This window comes from Equus quagga, chromosome 13 (genome assembly GCF_021613505.1).
Source record: "Equus quagga isolate Etosha38 chromosome 13, UCLA_HA_Equagga_1.0, whole genome shotgun sequence".
NCBI lineage: Eukaryota > Metazoa > Chordata > Mammalia > Perissodactyla > Equidae > Equus > Equus quagga.
In genome coordinates, this window is record NC_060279.1 from 4,363,167 (window position 1) to 4,382,881 (window position 19,715).

The 19,715-nt window shown below is 44.8% G+C and overlaps 1 protein-coding gene across 1 annotated transcript in view; it reads left to right on the forward strand.

The window, feature by feature from the left end:
- MPZL1 (myelin protein zero like 1) overlaps window positions 1-19,460 on the forward strand; it is a 56,409-nt gene extending 36,949 nt beyond the window's left edge. Inside the window, exons 3-6 of the mRNA XM_046681678.1 lie at window positions 2,721-2,934; window positions 3,669-3,801; window positions 6,263-6,365; window positions 17,079-19,460. Of these exons, the coding sequence (XP_046537634.1) occupies window positions 2,721-2,934; window positions 3,669-3,801; window positions 6,263-6,365; window positions 17,079-17,180 (552 nt within the window). The 3' untranslated portion in view covers window positions 17,181-19,460. The remainder of the gene's footprint in view (window positions 1-2,720; window positions 2,935-3,668; window positions 3,802-6,262; window positions 6,366-17,078) is intronic.
- The last annotated feature ends 255 nt before the right edge of the window (window positions 19,461-19,715 follow it).

Sequence of the window (19,715 nt, forward strand, 5' to 3'; positions counted from 1 at the left end):
CAGGCCAGCCCCATCTCTTGATGTTTTTAGCTGTTCTTAAAACTCACTGCCCCCATTATCTGGGCCACTCCTGTGATATGGAGTCCCTTAATGTGACAGTTTTTGTCATCTTCATCTTGAATAAAAGCATTTTCAGGTAGAGACCTATCTCACATCTTTGAGATCCCTCATGGCTTTGGCACAGTGGCTTCTACTTAATAAATATTGGTCGATAAGGAGATGTAGTCTTATTTGTGAATTTTTTTTGCTGTTTCACTTCTCTCTTTCTTGCTGGTTTGACCACAGCATTATTCATCGGTTCAGTTCAGCAGACGTACGTAGTTCCCGCCTTGTGCTAAGTGCTGAGGGATCCAGAGAGAAATACAATTCATACCCTGCCTCCAAAGGCACCCAGGCTAATGAGGAAGACTGAGGGAGAAGTGTGCATAAAGACACAGTGGTGGGAAACAATATAGTGGGGGTTTTCTTTGCTGGTTTAGAAATGCAAGGCAGGGAATATTTGTGGATGAGGTGGGAAAGGAAGACAGACACCAGATGACAGAAGGACTTGTTTACTAAGCTAAGAGTTTACGGTTTATTTCTTGATAAAAAAAAAAAAAGAGAATGAAGAGTTTTGAGCAGGTGAGATGTGGTCAGACATGAGAGGCATTACATAATGGAAATAGCCCAATCTTTGAAATCAAAGCTGGGTTTGAATTCTATCTCTAAGACCTGTGACCTTAAGCAAGTCACTACGTCCTCTGAGCCTCACTTTCCTCATTGTGCAATATCTGGTGGGTGAATCTCAGCTTACACAGAGGTTGTGAGCATCAGAGCATTGTTTTCCACAGGTCTTTCACATTCTGCACGTCTTGTAATCAGAGGCACTGGCTGCCTTTCTTGTGCAGTGACCCACCTTGGAAGACAGAGACGGTGTCTCCATCTGGAGCAGAGGACGGGTTTGCTTACTGTCCAGTATAGTAACGATAATATCTCCCTTTGGGGCAGAGGTCAGACAGGCTTACTGCCCATTGTAAAAGGTTTGCCTTCCCTAAGTTTGGGACTCCTCGGCTGTGATGCAAAGCCTCTGTGTGCACAGCTTCTGCCTGAGCCCCTCTGTGCCGTCCCTGTGGGATTTGGGGCGTCAGGGGCCACAGATATAAACATGCTGCTCGCTGTGTTATAAGTAATAAGGTCTTTTGTCTCCAAGTCTTCTTCACAGGAGCAAAGACTTCACAGGAGTCTTTTTGTCTTCTGCCAGCATCTGTGAACCTGTGGCACACTGACTTGTTAGCTCGCAACAAGGGTAACATCTCAAGACCCTTCATACTTCTCAGCATGATTTAAGTTAAATTAAGCACAGGGTATAGATTTGATAAATGGTAATTATTACTATTACTGGTTTTCAGTGATCATTTAGGCATTGTGGAGGATGGATTGCAGGAGGTTGAGGCTGGAGTCAGACAGACCAGTTGAGAGGCCATAGTCCAAGATGATGAGGGTATAAAATTAGGTATTATCAGTGGGAACTGAGTGGAGAGAACAGAGAACCGAGAGAAGGGAGGAGGTAGAATTGGCAGGATTGGGAGCTTAGTTGCATGGGAAGGAAGATAGAGGAATCAAGGATAACTCCAAGATTTCTGGTTTAGGAGACGGGAATGCAGCCATCAGTCAAGATCAGATTCACAGGTCGCAGATGAAGTCTATAAGAGAAGGTGACAAACGTGGAGGGCAGGGGCAGCGGGCCGGTAAAGTGAGTTGGCAGTTGAGTGAGGAGACTAGCGCTCAGGGGACACTGTGGATGGGGAGAGAAGTTGGGAGTTAAAATATAGATGGTCATTAAATCTTGGGAATGGATGAGATTGCACAGGGATTTTCAACATGTACAAAGGGTTCCGAAAATGTTCTATTTGAATCGCCAGTGGAACTTGGTGGTTGACGAATGCTAGTTTCCACTCCTCACCCCACTGTCACCCGATCCGTGAGTAAGAACAAAGGCAGCAAGGCTCCAGCAGAGCTGCTTGGATGGAAGCCGGGTCTCGGGATCAGTTCCCCACCCACTAGACCTCACCTTGCTCCCAGGGTGCTGAGTTTGACAGTTCCTTTGAGAAATGAGTTCCTTTGCTAAAGGCAGGTCTGAGAAGAAAGAACATTTTGGGTTATCTGGGCTTTGTTCCTCTCACATACCTATGACTTTTCTATGGGAAACCAGTAAGTAAGAGGGAGAAACCCATCATCCCATAGTGAGGCCCATGGTCTGTGCTGTTTAGGCTTCTTTTCCTTCATGTGTTTGTGTCTCTTAATGGTAAGCTTTGTGAGTTAAGACGAAAGCTGTGGGTTCGCTGGCTGAGTCATGGTGAGTGAGCATTGGCTCTGAAGAGTCAGGTGGTCCTGACCTTGATTCTGGACCCAGCGCCTGTTACCATTGTGACCTTGGGCAGATGGCTTCTGTGAGTCTCCATTTCCTTATTTATAAACACATGGGTGGTGATCACTACATCACTGGGAGGTTGAGAGGATTGGGGGTGATATACAGGTTTATTTCTTCAACTGAAACAGGATTGAACCCCCTGATGTCTAACCTCTGTCTGGCTTAGGTTCCATAGCTTGAGATTTGTAATAAGGTGTATTTCTTTTTGTATAAAGTCTTTTTTAGAAGAACCTTTTGCAGCATGCCTGTTACAGAGTCTGGAACTTCTGCCTTTGAGAATAGCTCATGTGTTCTTTTTTTCTAATTGCAGTTTTTCCACTACTCCCAAGGGCAAGTATATCCCGGGAATTATCCGCCGTTTAAGGACAGAATCAGCTGGGCTGGAGACCTTGACAAGAAAGATGCATCAATCAACATAGAAAATATGCAGTTTATACACAATGGCACCTATATCTGTGATGTCAAAAACCCTCCTGACATTGTTGTCCAGCCAGGACACATTAGGCTCTATGTTGTAGAGAAAGGTACTTCCTTGAGTATTTCTGCAGTAGAGATGCAGTCCCCTTTATCTCAGGTTTAGTTGAAGAATAACACTTATATCCCGGGAGTGTCTGAAAGGAGTATTTTTGCCATACTGTTATGCTCCCTGTTTCCGTGGGCCTGTGGCTCTACCACACGTGCCCGGGTGGGCGGGCGGTGGGGGCCTGCGCTCATTCCAACTGGAGCAGCCGATTTCTCCGTTTCTGTGCCTGCTGTCTGAAACCTGTTCATCCCATCTCAGGAGTATTAGTTTTCAGTGTTAATTAGAAATAAGACCAAAATTCATTATGGTTGGAGGGGATGGGTAGTGGGAAAGACAGAAATTAATGTATCTTGATATTCTCCAGGAGAAAGTTTTAACATTTGCAAAAACAGTACAGCTATTTCTTCCCTTTTGTGAGAATAAGCAGAAAACGCAGATTCTGGTGTCTCATTTTGAGACGAGGTCTGCTTAGTGGAGAGTAGATTGAGGTAAATTCACATCCGTGGATTTTCCTTGAGTTTAGAGCATTGAGAGGGGGTGTGTGTAGAAATGCTTAGATCTGTAGTTCATTCTTTATCAGCACGTCATCAGTTAGATACCAGGATCTCAGAATTTGGATAATAAAAGAGGGTGTCGTAACTACCAAAGGAAGACGCTTGCTTATTAATTTAATAAAATTCCGTTTCTTCTCTCTGTTAGTGATCACCTTAACACTATTTTGTTCTTTCTCTCTAGAGAGTTTGCCCGTGTTTCCAGTTTGGGTGGTGGTGGGTATAGTTACTGCTGTGGTCCTAGGCCTCACCTTGCTCATCATCATGATTCTGGCTGTCCTCTACAGAAGGAAAAACTCCAAACGGGATTACACTGGGTAAGAAACACTGCTTTGTAGGGGAGGGGCGGAGGGAAGGAATCAGAATTTGTAAAAACTGTGTTTTTTATGGAGAAAGAATTGTGAAGCATTAGCTACTGTTTGCTTTCATGCCAGAATCGGACATTCTCCTTCGGAGGTGTTCTGACGTTGGCGAGCAGAAATCAGTGGCCTGCTATTAAATGTGGACTGTGACACGAATCCCTGCTGTACAGTTTCTTTCTCAGGTTTGGTGACATGAACTGCTCAGCAGTCTGTGCTGTGTGGGTCTGTACCATCCACTCTGCAATTAGCATTATTAAGGCACAGACATCGCTTAGCCAATTGAGGAGGTTAACTCTAATCTCTTGGCAATAATCTCATAAGGTTCTTCTTTCCACTTGGGCAAATATCAAACTCTAATCAAGACGAGTTGGGCTAATAAACGACCCCCACCTGATGCGGTGATGTGGGGCTTTTCCTTTTTGTAGTTTGGTGAGCCGTTTTATTGCTTTGACAATTCTTGAATGCATGGCTGGCCTCATCCAAGCTGAGATAATAAGAGTTGAACACCAAAATATACCAGCAGTAAAGAAAAGTAGAATTCCTTTGTGTTTATGGCTTCTCAGAGAGCACACACTTGAACACAAGGTGTGTGTCTAATTGAAAGACCTTCTCTTTTGCCCACTCCAGCTGGAAAGCTGACCACATAAGCTCTGTAGAACTCATGTGGTGAGACTGAGGGGAAGGCTGGACTCCAGTCGAGGTAGCACGAGCTGTGGCCAGGTGCATGGGCTTCCCTAACCATCCTGAAGGGCTGTGATCTGAGAGGGTTGCATGCCCTGGACTCCCTTGCTGGTGGACGGTGGGAACCTCCGTTTGGGCTCTGCTGCTCTAGTTTTTAGGGGTGCTGTGTTTTAACGAGTTCAATTCAGGCATTACTTGCTTGGAATGCTTCTCTTCTGCTGACTGTGTCTGCCCCCTTGCATGGTGAGCGTTTCATGATGAAATATAACTAGAGTGTTGGTTTTCAACATGAGACTAATCCAGGCTGGTGGCATGCCAGTCTCTGTAGTTCTTGCTTTTGGGTTAAGAAAGGGGCAGAAGAGTGTGCCTTCGAGTCCTGCATGGCATCGTGAATGCTGCTGATCTTCTCACTCTGGTTTTTTTCCCTCTCCTGCCTTTTCTTCCTTGGTGTGCCGGGATCAGATCCTGCTTATCTTCCACTTAAGAAAAGCTGACATAGACGACACATTGGGACTATAACGGGGCTGGGTCTCCTCTTCCACTCCCACTAGACACATGGTAACTAATCACATCGCCCGTTGCTGTTAATATTCACGTGTATATATTCAGCCTGTCTCCCTTGTTGATGACTAACTGGCTAGCTCTGAGCTAACCTAACAGCAGTTATGGTTTGTCCACAATACGTCATGTGTCTGTAATTAGAAACGTGTTGAGCATACCATCCCAATAAAATTGGGTTGTCAGGTTACATAGAAGTTTTATGATCATCTGAATATATACGTTCTTCATGTAAAATGCCTTCGTGTGTGTGTGTTTTAGTTTTCTTTTCTCATACCTGAATAGTATTACTGGTGATTGAGCCCCTTTTCGTGTTAGAATACTCAGACCATTTTGGTTTGGGGTGTATGGCCTCCCATCTCAGAGAAGGCACAGTTTACAGAATGCATGTTATGCTTTGGTCTTAGTAGCAAGATTTTAAATGTGATCTTCTCTCAGCTCCTAAGATTTTTTCCAAAAATACATTATAAATGATTTAAGCTTTGCTGATGGCACATCGCATTAGGGAATCCTGGTGACATTCACGCTCCCTGATTTATTTATGAGATAGGGCTTGTTAAAGACCCTTGTATCCATGAAAAAGTTCAGCCTCTGTGATGTGGCTTCCACAGTTTTTTACCGTTCCTGACTTCCTGGGTTTTCTTTGGTTTGGCTGTGGTATTGGTAGGGAAACAAAATATGGAGAGCTGGGGAATGGAAGGAATGAGATGAGCCAAGACTGGAAGCCTGGGTGTCTGTAATTTTTGAATTATGTTCCGAAGAGGTTTGTCTTTGATAATTACAAAAGCAAATTGCCATTAAGAAGGGATAGCTTGCTCCTTTAAACCTTTATCCCAAAGGAGGGTTGATGGCAGGGGACAAAGACCAAGCAGCCAAAGGATAAGATGTGTTATTGTAGCCAGAATGCCCCTCAGCAGATGTCATTATGTAAACTGGGGCGTAGGGTACACCATATTCGTTTCTCTTCCTCCCCAAGAAGTAGGTTTATTGACTCGGAAGAATAAGTGTCAGGGATAAAAAGTAGTTTCAAGCTATGTGATCATTTTGATACCCATTGTTTTGTTGCTTTGCTTTTATATGTCTACTGCTTCATCTTGTCATCACTTGCATTTCTATACTTTTGTTTCCATTAATTTTAATTCTTTTACATTTGTTCTCCAAATTCTCAACTCACCAGCTGCAGTGCATCAGAGAATGTGTCACCGGTTAAGCAGGCTCCACGGAAGTCCCCCTCCGACACAGAGGGTCTAGTAAAGAGCCTGCCTTCTGCATCTCACCAGGTAATGGCTAATTGCAGTTCTGCCCACCGCAGCTGCTCTGCTGTCTGGTGCTGTCCCTCTCCTGAGTGAACCGTGAGACAGCAAGAGAGTGAGAGACAGACAGAGAGAAACAGAGAAACAGAGCAAGAGGGGGAGAGGGCAAGTGAGAGCTGGTTAGGAGGACCACGGGAGACTGGAGAAGAGTCTGACCTGAGGAAAGATGTCCACCAACCACCGCTGACAGACGGTTTACTAACGGCGTGGCTGCTCTGGCCCAAGTAGAATTAAGAAATGGCTTGCTCAGGTGTAAAAGATTCTTCCTTAATTGCACAAGGAAATAAGTCTAGTGGACTAGAATCTGTATTGAGGTGCTCCGTAAGACAAGGAATTAGCAGGAAAAAGTTGATATTCTTGGCATTGAAAATAAAACAGAAAAATTATTTTGTATGAATTTTTTAGAAGAAATTGAAAGTAAGCATTTATCTGAATAATTAGTAGGCTTGATGAACAAGGAAAGGCTTTGGTTTCTACTTTTTGTAGAAAAGACGAATCCCTTGCTTTGGAACTCGGCACAGAATCTAGCCTGTGGGTGGGATGGTGTTTTGGCTGTGCTGTTGTAGCTGTGATTGTGGCGTGGCGGAACTTCCGTAGCTTTGTAGCAATTCTGTTCTTCTAGGGTAGAAAGCCTTATAAGGAATTTCGCCAGCTATGGCTTTGTCCCGAGGAGGTGTTGGGGGGGATGGAGTGGATTTAAGAGGAAGCAAAGAAAAGAATAACAATGTTTTATAGAAGTACCCGTGGTCTGATTCCACAGTTGTTGTATGTGGTAGGGAAACTGAGGTATTGTGATGTTAAATTACTGAAAGCACGTACCCAGTTAGTGACAGAACTGGGGTTAGAACCCAGGTTTCTGCACAGCATGTAATCTATCACAGTGTCAGGCTTTTTATTTATTCCTGGTCTGTCTGTCTGCCTGTCTCTGGGATCACATAGTAGACCTGAGGGACCTCATGTTCACAAATTTGCGCTGTGGATGGGAATAGGGTTGGGAATAAAGGCATGAGACTTGTAGAGAGCCCTAACAGCTAAGGAAGCCTTGGAAACTGTTTCTTCTACCCTTGACATGCTTTCGGAGTTGCTCATCTGTTGAAGATAAACTAGAGAAGTAAAAAAGAAACCACGGTTTTTGGACATTGAAAAACAGGTTGTGCAGCTCTGTGATCCTATAGAGAAAGGAAACAAATAAGGCGAGCCCTGTGATTGGCCCAGCTTGCTGCCTTGAGGCAGTTTCCAGTCTGCAGTGCGGGGAAGGCAAATGGAGTTTAGTTGTCTCCCGAAAGTGAGGAGGCAGAAGTCAGAGTTTGAGGAGGCCAAGGTGCCTAGGATTTATGAGGCAGAGTACCAGAGAAGCAACCACACAGACAGAGGAAGCTTTGGAGATCTGGAGTGGGGTCTCCTTGAGCCCCTGCTGAGTACAGATTTGGTGCATGCGGGAGAAAACTCCTGTGACCAGAGAAGGAACCACATGAAAAGCCGGGGGTGGGACAATGCCTGGAGCTCACACAGGGCTGGGAATAGTTTGTGTTCCTAAAAGCCAGAGTGGAGAGAGGGTACTGGTTGGAGTCCTCAGAATGGTCCCGCCTTAGTAGTGGGGCTAAATTAGCACCAGAATGTAGATACCATGGACCCTCCAGGACAAAGCATAAAAGGAGCCTTTAAAGAAGAAGACTAACCTAAAAGTATTTTAGCTGCGTGTCAGAACGAAGTCCAGCACGCTCTACAAGAATACAACGAAATTTAGCACCCAACAATGTAAAGTTTACAATGTCTGGCACCAATAAAAAATTACAATACATACAAAGAAGCAGGAAAATAAAATACTTAACCAGGAGAAGAATCAGTCAATAGAAACAAACCCAGAAATGACAGAGATCATGGAATTCATAGGCAAGGACCTTAAAACAAGTATTATAAATCTTATAAATAGAATTTATAAGATGTTAGGAAAGCTTGGCATAATGAGGAGAGAGATAGGAATATAAAAAAAAAACAAAATGGGACTTCTAGAAATGAAAGAATGTTCAACGGCGTAAACAACAGATTAGACACTACAGAAGAAAAGGTCAGTAAATGTGAAGACATAGCAACGGAAAGCATCTGAAGTGAAGCATGAAGAGAAGGAAAGATTGCGGGAAATGAACAGAGCTGTAGTAGTAAGCCAGTGGACAATATAAAGCAATCTGATTGGAATCTGAGAAGGAAAAGAGAGAGGAGAGTGAGAAAAAATATTTAAAGAAATAATAACCAAATGCTTTTCCGTTCTTTTAGCCATTTCTTCTGGTGTTTATCTTCATATTTCTCAACAACTTTATTATATTGCTACTTCTAGATTTTTCAGTTTTAGATATTATATATTGACTCCATATAATGGAGTATGAAAATTTAGTTCTCTTTTTCTCCCAGCACTTCTTTCCACCATACATGTGCATACACGTATGTATACACATGCTTCTTCCTAGTATTGTTCACACCATAGTTAGGTGGTTACTGTTCACTGTTATGTGTACTTGTTTTTTCCACCATTGTACCATATATATTTGCTTTCTTATACAATTTTTTTGTTTTTCGTAGAGCCAATACTATAGTGGAACATATCTTCCATATCTTCTTGAGAAAAGATGCACAGGAGGTAAAAATTTTGAGGCTTTGTAGGATAGGCAGAATCATGACTTCTGAAGATGTCCACATCCTAGTTGCTGGAACCTGTGGGATATGTGACCTTACCCGTCGAAAGGGGCTTTGCAGCCACGATTAAGGATGCACAGATCTGGAGTGGGGAGATTTTCCATGTGAGCCAAATGTAGTAATAAAGGTCCTTAGAAGAGGGAAGCAGGAGGGTCAGAGTCAGAGAGAGATTTGAAGATTCTATACAGCTGGCTTTGAAGGTGGAGGAAGAGGTCACTAGCCAAGGAATGCAGGCAGCTTCCATAAGCTGGGAAAGACAAGGAAGCAGATTCTTCTTAGAGCCCCAGAAGGAACACAGCCCTGCTGACACCTTGATGTTAGCCCCGTGAAAACCATTTCGGATTGCTGACCCTCAAACTGTAAGATCAGACGGTTGTGTTTAGCGTGTCTAAAATTGCTTTTATTCTCCTCCCTCAAGCTTGATTGGTAGTCTGGTTGGGTAGGGTTCTGGGTTGGCAGTCATTTTTCTTCAGCATTTTCAGACATTGCTGATTTTTCTAGCTTCCACTGCCAGGAAGCTAAGACGTTGATACTTTTCTGATTCCTGCTCCTTTTTGTGGGACCAGTTGTGTTCCCTTTCTCTTAGAATCTGTTTTATCCCTGTGTTCTCAAATTTCGTATCCCTCGTGTTCTGAAATTGTGGGTCTTTTTTATTCATTGTGCTGGCTAACTCAGTGGGCTCTTGCAATCTGAAAACTGTGTCCTTCAGTTTTAGGAAATTTTCTCCCATTCTTCTTTGGAACTTTTCCTCCTTCCATTTTCTGTTCTCTCTTATGGAAACTCCTATTAGGAATTAGGTCATCTCCTAGATCAATCCTTTAGTTTTCCTTTTTTTCTGTTTTGCAGTTTTTGTTCTGCTTTTCAGAAAATTTCCACAACTTTATCTTCCAACTTTTACTGAATGTTTTGTTTCTGCTATCTTGTGTTTTTTTTTTTTTTAAATTTTCAAGAGCTGTTTCTCTTTTCTCTGATGATAGAGCCCTGTACTTGTTTTCACGGAGGCGTTGTCTTATCACTCTGAGCGTATTATTCTTTCTTCTGTTTTGTTTGATTCTTTTTATGGCATCTTCTGTTACTTGATTCTGCTGTCTCTTTTGAATTCCCTTTTTTCTCTCGTCACTTCTGTCTTTCATGTTAGAAGCCTTCCTCAGATGCCCAGCGGTCCTTGGTTATGCATCCTATTTGGGGCACTCAGATCTGGTCAGAAGCTCCTTGTGCCGGGGTAGAACTTCCTGGGTGTGGGCATCACCGTTTGTATGCAGCGCTGGCTGGCTTTCACTGGGGGACCTCCCAGTGTCAGTTGCTGGATGTCCTTTGTCTTGGGTTAGTCGATTTCTCCAGAAAGAAGTCCTCTCATTTCCTGCTTGGGAGTTGAGCGGAGGAAGGAGAGGAGGGCTGACTGTTCAGTGAGTGGATGTGCCCACCCTGTTGGCAGTGTTCCCACCTCACCCTGCTGTGCCTGAGTCAGAGACAGGCTCCTCTCTCCTGTGAGTAAACCCCCACGGCTCTGCCCAGGCCTGGCTCCATGGCATTGTCTGAGGCTGGTGAGAAGTAATTCAACCATTGGGTCAATCCATGTTGTCGTCTGTCAGCATTTTCAGTATAACACTAGATGTGTTACAATTGAGAGTAGAATTGGAGTAAAAATTCCTCACAGGTGAGCCCTGGGTGCTCAGTGCAGGCCCCTCAAGGTCTCTTTTCTCCCCAACGTGTTACAAATCAGGGTTTCTATTCAGGTGGCATGTACTGGAGCGCCCTTTGTCTTACTCAGCTATTTGTCATCAAGTTGTACTGTATCTGTTAGTTTATAGTTTTACATGTTAAAACTATTTTCTGCCTTACCCGTTTCTGGAACTTATAAGTCCTTTGCCAGTTAACACAATACTTGGAAGTGGACCGTGTGATGTCCTCACAGATGTCTTCCAGTTTTTCTTTGTTTCGGTTTGCATTCTGTGGGCACGCCAACTTACAACAGGAGCTGCTCTCCCAGGGTTAGATCATTTGCTTCAGACGCTCCGCAGAGCGTCGGCAGGGATCCCAGTGGACACTTTTAGGCCATCACCTGCTGCTTGCAGGCTGTGTATCAGAAATACCTCCCTTTCAGAGCCCCAGAGTATTTTATGGGGGTCGTTCTCCCCAGAATCCTTACGATATACTCTATCTTCAGTTTGTTCGAACTAAGGCACAGGTTTTCACAGTTTAGGAAAAATTTACTTGACCTGCTTTGTTCATCTTATTAGGGAATTTGTGAGATAAGATACCTTTGGTAAGTTGAGCACAACCAAGCTTAGCACTTCTTTTAACCGGGTAATCATTCCATTGTATGTTCTCTCTGGCTCACTTCCACACACATTTGAGTGCTTACCATCCATGCAGTGTAGGCAGGACATGGGAAATGTGGGCATGGTTAACAGCCAGTTCCTGCCCTCAAGCACCCCAGAGTCTCCTGGGGTGTTCGGATCAGTTTTAGGCTTTTCCATCATATGGAGAATTTTTTTTAATATCCTGGGAAACAATTTATTTTAATAATCTGACAAACAACCTCGAGGAAATCTTCATGTTTAGATGAACTCCAAGGTAGTGTTTTAAGGGTTAGTGATGTGTTACAAACTAGTATTGACTCTGGGGTCCAGCTGATTCTCTTGACTTGGGGAGAATTATTTAACCTCAACATCTGTTCCCTCATCTTTGAAATGATGGGTTGGGGCAAATTGGCCCCTAAACTCCTCATTTTTCCATTACTAATTATAAGAGTCCGTGGTCTGCTGTGCCTTATAAGAGCAGGTGTAGGTAGTTGCTGTCTACATATTAGCAATCAAATCTGTGAAATGAGGGTGTGGTAGGAATATTTGCAAACTCTCCCTTGGTGATTTCTTCCAGAAGTTCTATCATGACATATTCCCAGCAAAACCTCCCATTTCCTACCTGCAGGCATTATCCGAAAATTTAATAGCATTAGTCATAACTATTTGGATGAATAAATAACTCCAGGTTACTTTATCACAAGAGGAGAAAGAATACTAGTGCTCTAAGAGGTTTACAAAGGTGACGCATAGTGCCCAGACAGGACGTTAAGTTGCTATATTACTCGTCTCTCTTTGGTCACTATTTTTGTTATGATTGGAAAGCTTAAGTAAAAGTAGCTTTAACAATAAGAGGTTTATTAACTTGCAGGAGGTCCCAAAGCAGAGCACCTCTGGGTTCGTTAGTTCAGTGGCCCAGCAATGTCATTACAGACACAAGTTCTTTCCATCTTATTCTTTCATCCTTTGCGTACTGTCTTTGTTCTCAGGCTCCTTCCCTCAGCTGCAGAATGGCTGCCACGGTTTCAGGCAGCACATGAAAACAGGAAACTGGAAGAATTGCTGAGTCTTCTCCCGTGCAGTTTTTATTCTGGAAGAAAAGCTTTACCAGGAGCCCCCCAGCAGACTGCCCCCACTTCTCCCCATTGGCCAGAGTGGGTCACATGCTGATGCCTCTTCAGTCATCTGCAAGGGGACAGGAGTTATGACTTGGCTTCGCCCCTGGGGACAGGGGAGACCAAGGTCATTTACCTGAGCAGAGGGAGGGTGAGCACTGGAACCAAATTAGGGTTCTTCCAGCAAAGCGGGGTGGAGATTGGGTTGGAAAGGGTGTGAGGTATGCACCCCTGGAGTTAAAAGATAAGTAAAGTCCTTCTTTGTAAAGCTTAGTTTTGACTGACTGGTTTAAAATAATTTTTGTGTATATGTCTTGTGAAGAGTTGGTTTTTCGATCCTTTTCTGGAAATGGTTAATGCTTTGTATGCAAAAGGCAGGCGTGTTTTAGAGAGCAGTAATTGACTAGAATAGCTCTGGATCTGTCAGCGACGGTACAGAGATGTGGGACTGTTTTGAGAAGACGTGTGTATGTGTGCGTTACCTCAGTTAGTCCTCACAGCCGCCCGCAGGTAAGATCTTTTATTGTCTGTTTTACACAGAAGAAAGCGAGGCTCAGCTAGGTTGAGTCACCTGGTCGAGGGCAGCACTTAGCAGCAGAGCTGGTGTTAGACCCAGATCTGTCTGGCTCTGAGGCCCGTGCTCATTCCATCCTGCCTGTCCAGTTCTTGTCAACTCCATTTTGATTATCGATGTTAGTCTCATTTATCTCAGAGACAGTCATAATATGTAGCTGTGTTTCACAGCTGCATTTGGCTTTTTTTTTTTTGAGGAAGATTAGCCCTGCGCTAACATCCATGCCCGCCTTCCTCCACTTTTTATACGTGGGACGCCTACCACAGCATGGCTTTTGCCAAGCGGTGCCGTCTCCGCACCCGGGATCCGAACCAGGGAAACCCCGGGCCACCGAGAAGTGGAACGTGCAAATTTGACCGCTGTGCCCCTGGGCCTGCCCGTGCATTTAGCTTTTAAAACGCAGTGAAATAAGTACTGAGAGAGGTATTCTGTGAACACTCGGTAAAGCCGTGGTGAAAGCAGGTGTTCCCTTGGAGATCCCTGTGCTGGGTGTCAGGAGGGACTCCTCTGATGCCTGAAGGACCAGCTGCCGAGGCTACGGCAAGTGTCCTTCAGAGAGAACAGAACAGCTTCTTAGCAGTGAAGCTGTTTTCCAGGTAGTGCTGCTCCGCACTCTTCCATGACCCGCCCTTCCGGGGCCCTCTCCCCACACCTTCACCAGTATGTTTTTATATTGGAGTGACTTTCACTCAGCTGCACTTCAGAGGTGTTTTTACCTCTCATTGGAACTGAAACAGACCTATGTCAAGCAGTTGGTTTCTTGAAACATTTTCAGTAGTTATGGACTATTTGTTTAGTAAATAGTTGGAAAAAGTATATATCCAGGGCAGTTTTTCACTTGGCTCTTGTAATTCGTTATGGCAAAACCAAAAACAAAAAAGGGGAGGGTGGGGAGTGTGGGTGCCGAGATGTACAGGAGAGACAGCTAGGTTGACGTGGGTGGCGGTGGTGGTGGTGGTTTAATTCTCGCATGCCCAAAAGTGAGTGTCTTAGCAGTGGCGGGTTCATTTCCAGGTTGATCTTGGTTCATTGGATCCGCCTGAAGTTCTGACTGGGCTCGTTGGCCCTCAAAGTCAAGATCCTGAGGCATGTTCCACGGAGACCCAGGGTACCTTCAGCTTTCAAATATTCCCCAGAACCAGACTTCACAGCGCTGGTCTACACTGAGCCAGATCCATGAGCAGATCTTGGATCTCAGCTCAGGCCCCAGAATTCCTCTGGATCCATCACTTCCTCCATCCCTCCCTCCAGCGCCGACAGCCTGCTGAGGACCACTCTAGGCAGTTAATTAACAAAGGCCCTGACCTTAGGGGCCTGTTAGATTCGAAAGGGGAAAGAGTGAGGACATTGGATAGTGGTGATGAGCAGTTTGAAGCAAACCAGATCTAGCAACAGGAAGGAATTCCTTTTATTCTTCAGTGTTTTCCCAACTGCTTTCAACAAATTGTTATGTTCTCTTGCCGTGAAAGACAATACGGTCTCACACGAAAGACCTTACTGGTGTCTTAACATTTACTGACTGAGTCAGAGATGATTCTGTGTGTTTTTCCTTTGTTGCTTTCTCTGTTGTCTTTGTCCTCCACTCACACAGTGTTTCAGGTTATCTATTGCTGTGTGACAAACCACTGAGGAACACAGTGGCTTAAAACAACCACCGTTTCTTAGGCCCCTGATTCTGTGGGCTGGTGACTGGATCTTCTGGTCTGGGACGGTCCCGCTGATCTCTGCTGGCTCACGTTGGCAGCACAGTCTGCAGTGGTCTCGATCCTAGTCTGTCAGTTAGGAGGCTGCTCGCCAGAGAGAAGAGGGCAGCTGGGCCTTGTGTCTCATCAGCCAGCAGTTAGCTTGGGCTTCTTCACAGGGTGGCCGTGGCTGTGTGAGTCCCGAGATCAGGAAGAGAGTGGAAGCTCGGAGGCCTGTTGAGGTCTAGGTGTGGAGCTCGTACAGTCTTACTTCTGCCACTTTCTGTTGGTGAAAGCAAGGCACAAGACCAGCCCAGACTCAAGGGGCGGAGAAGCGGGCACTTACTCCTGCTGGGAAGAGCATTATATTGCAAGGGAAAGAGTTCGTAGCCATTTTTATACTCTGTCACGTGGTATAAACTCCTTCCCCCGTGAACACACCCTGAAACTCCGGTGAGTCTTGAGGAATTACAATATGAAGTTTCATTACCTAGGAAGTCACATAATTTAATTTCAGGGTCTGTCCTATTCTTAGAGGTGACCGTTACCAGGGATCAATGAACTTACTAGAGAACACTTTGTTTTCATTCTGTTCCTCATGATAGAAAATGGGTTTTTTTAACTTCTTTTTGTTTTCCTTTTAAATTTGCATTTAACATGCAGCTTTCTGAGATGAATACAGAGGGTCTCTGATCTGGTATTAACAGTGTGATCTGTTATATTCGCCAGGATGGACATACAGACCAAAGACAGACGCACTGAGTCTGACTGTTTGATTCACTCCTCAGTCACTGCGGTGCATTCTAAAGTGTGTTTGTAGAAGATGTTCTTGATAATAATGACTAATGCGTATTGAGTGCTATGTGTGGGACGCTGCTTAAGTTAATTAAGGTATCATCTCACTTAATTCTCACAACAACTCTAAGAGGGATAACACTTTGTTAGTGCCTTTTTAGAAACAGAGAAACTGATGCTTAGGGGTTTCCAGACGTGCCTGAAGCCACATGGCTATGCTCACCAGTGCCACCACCTCAAGAAGAAAGTCTCATGAATTCGGACAGGGGATCCACCGAAGAGCAGACGGGTCCAGCCCTTGGGTGTGACTTCTCACCCCACTCCCAGCTGCACCATGGTAGAGCCCCACAGCTGGGTTTGTCCACGCTGTGGAAGTCGGAGTGCGCGAGCGCCACCGGAGCCCTGTGACACCCTAAAAGATGCGAGTCATGGGGGCTCCTAGGTGGGAGTAAGATGTTTATTTTAAACCGCATGCCTTTGGCTACTGAGTTTTGATTTCAAAGTTGAAAGCTTAAGCACAGTGTTAGGCTTCTTAAGGAGAGTTTCCCTGGATTGCGAGAAAAGTCGACTTTGGGTTATGTTAAACCTTTCTTTTAAAACCAGGGTGGTTTTGTCGTTGTTGTTTACAGTTTTAGAAGCTCTGGGTTGGGAGGAACTGTAAAGGTCATGAAGCGCAATCCCCTGTGTGATGGTTGAACCCCCAGCCCCTGCTCAGACCTCCTCCCGCAAGAGTGAGAGGCCTCGCCCTGCCCCAGGCAGCCCGTGCTCTCCTGGGTGGGACCCCGCCAGCTCTCTGCCTTCCTGCTGAGGCCGAGAAAGGATCTCTTCTCCTTCAGTCCATCTCAGGTTTCCCTTTCTATCTCAATAGATCATGGCTTTCTGGGTTTTTTTTGAATTTTATTCTGAAACAAGAAAAGCAGTTATCTGATCTTAGATGTCAAAGAAGCAGTATTTTTATTGGTTATGATGGGATCAGACTAAAAGGATTATAAGTAGGTATGTGGAAGAATATTTGAAATGTTTTAAAGTAACTATTTATATAAAATGACCAGTTCAAATTGATTGTATCTTTGGGTGGCACTGAATATGTTGGTTTCTTACGTGTATTGTTCTGAAGCTCATGGTTTCATTGGGGTCTCAGGTTGGTAGAAGTGCCCATCTTAGTCCTTAAGACTCTGATCCCAGTTACAGGGGTTGAGGAATCCTGTGATAGATATTCAGATAAGAGTAATTCCTGAGAAGGAATATTATATTGTTATAGAAATTTCCAAATATATACAAAAGAGAGGACAATGTAACATAGCCCCATGTACCAGCTTTAACAATTACCAACATATACCCATCTTATTTTAAAGTCACTCCTGGACATATCATTCCTAGGAGGTCTTCTTGAGGACATTCAAAAAAGGGAACTCTTTGCTCTGGAACCCTAACGTTCTCGCTTTAGTTATTGCTTCTATACCTGCACCCAGTGGGACCACCAGCTTTTCCAGACCTCTCATTCTGCTTGTCTTCTCCAGGGCCCAGTCATATATGCGCAGTTAGACCACTCCGGCGGACATCACAGTGACAAGATTAACAAGTCAGAGTCTGTGGTGTATGCGGACATCCGGAAAAATTAAGAGAAGACCCAGCTCATCTCAGCAAGAAACAAATCCAGACTGGACTCTTGTACAGAAAATGTAGCCCGTAATCACAGGTGGCCTTGGAAACCTGGGCGAGGACAAGCACGTGTTTATTCAGAGAGGAAGAAAAAGATGTGTATAAAGGATATGTATAAATACTCTATTTAATCTTCCTGATGTGAGGAGCCAGTGTTGCATGGTGAAAAGATGGTGTGATTCCACATAGATATAAATTGTCTTGCTGTTTTTGTACTTTGGTTCAGGTCATTTACAGCTGGGAAGATTCAGAGACATTCCTGTCACCATCATTTAGATAATGGTTTGCCTTAATGCAGACAGTAGGTGCTCTTTTAATATTTCTATAGACATGGCCTTTTTATCAAAGGGCTTAACCAGTCTTAGCGTTTCTTGTGGTTGGAGAATGTAGATACAGTGACGGATACGTGTCCAGACTGGCTGGAACCCGGTGTCAGCACCAACTGTCGGTTGTAGTTTTTGGAAAATATCCATTAGCTATGCCACTTGAAGACAACTTGAGAAGTTTTTGTTGATGTTGCTCTCTCTAAAATACAGGGTGCTTTCTGCTTCCTGTGTTGTGTTAACTTACTTTAACATTACACCCTTTATCATATCAATTTGTGGATTCATATAGCAAGATTATGTTGTTAGTGCTGTCGAGCAGCCGCCGATGCCTGGTGACCCGGCACACAGCTGAGCACCCTGCTTGGGCCCTCTGCGCCCCAGCGAGGCTGGCAAGGAGACGCGCCAGAGCTCTCTCCCTTCGAGGCATTTCTCCATCATATACACAACTGAAGTGGAGCAGCCAGGCCTCCCCTGAGGAGTCCCTACCATTCGGAGAGTGATAGCTGTTGCTTCTGGTTTTCGCTGAAGTCCTTCCCGCTTACTGTGAGCATCCCCGGACGGCCAACGAGAGGAGTCTCGTCTCCTTCTACGCGGCAGAAGTGGGATGATTAGAGAGGCAGTCTCCAGGACCAGGGTCTTGAGTAGCCGCTTCTTTATCAGGCTTCAGTCGTGCTTCCAGGGGCAGCCTCGCTCATGGGCCACGAGAGCGACACGGCGCCTCCGGCTGCTGAGGTGCACGAGAGTCTGGAGTAAGTTAGCAAGTAAGGCCAGCACTCCCACGTGGGGAATCTCGTCTCTGTTGACTGTTTTTTATTGTTGTTGTTTTTCACTTTTCCCTCCCATTACATGAAATTGATAAACAATGAGATGTGGAAAAATCTAGACAATTTGGGTATCCTTGCCAATAACTCACTGTCTCCCATTGACTTCCTCTTACCCCATCTCTAACCTATGAGTTTTTATTTTTTACTGGGAATGAAAAGCATGGTGAAGATCCGTAAACACTCGTTTATGTTGTCATTCTCCCATTTTCTGGATTATTTTGTTTTAAAAGAATTTTTTTTCCCTTTGAAGTGGTCTGAAAGGCCAATTTCGGGAAGAATTCTGACACGACAGTCACAGGACTTGGGTAGGAGGCAGGGCCGGTTGACGCTGCTGTTTCTCCCGTTCAGTTTGAGGTCCCCGTGAGCTGCTTCCTTTTCCTTCCCATCCTCTCTCATCTTTGTGAGGGAGTTTGAAGGCTGAGTTCTAAGAGAATTCATAAAGGGAATAAAGCAGGATTTAGATTTAAAGATGTGCACAAGGTGCTAAAATAGAGAAAGGGCGTGTGAGCTTCAACACTAACTCTCCAATATGTGTGGTCTTTTATTTTCGGAGGAACTGTGGATACTCCCATAATGCCCCAGCTTACATCTCACTTATATGTGAGTAAATGGGATGGGCTTTATAATCGCACACGGGTGCTAGCTCAGTGCCCTCTCACGGTCTCTTCCACACTCAGAGGGCCTGGTACAAGCGAGGGGTGCAGAGCGCCTGCCCTGAGACATTTCTGCCCAGTCGTCCACCCTGCCGTGCATCCTAAAACTTTTTTGCATCTATTTTGAAAACTACGGGAGCCTTTGGAAGACCTCTCTTATGTGTTGGGGACGGGAAGAAGCGGGATGTTGGAATTGTCACCATTCTTCAAACTGATGCCAATATGATGATACTCTTGTGAACATCTGCCACTGCAAGAATTGTACAGCTGACCGAGACTGTTTTTAAGGTAGAAAAGACACAAATTGTTGAGTGACCAAGTGTGTACATTTATATGTGTAATGTTTCCTTACAGTCATTTTTTTTACAGAGAAAAAGGGCATTTTCCTTTTTCTCCTTTCTCAACAGGTCCTATGAATAAACTATACATTCCTAATACCTCCTGATAGCAAGAGTCCTAATTTCTCCTTTGGGGCGGGGACCAGACGTCTGTGAAGCTGCCGCCTGGAGCTCCAGCCCAGCGCTCCCTCCAACAGCACTTGTAGGCCTCTCTTCCCTCCCCAGCCCCCTGCCACCTGTGTGACCTGCCCACCAACCAGCTCAGACTCTGTCCACATTGGCATTGTGCCAGAGACTCCCCTCCCCCCAACCCGACCTTCTGCCCTGGTGAGGGCCTCAGCCCCCAGCGTCCCT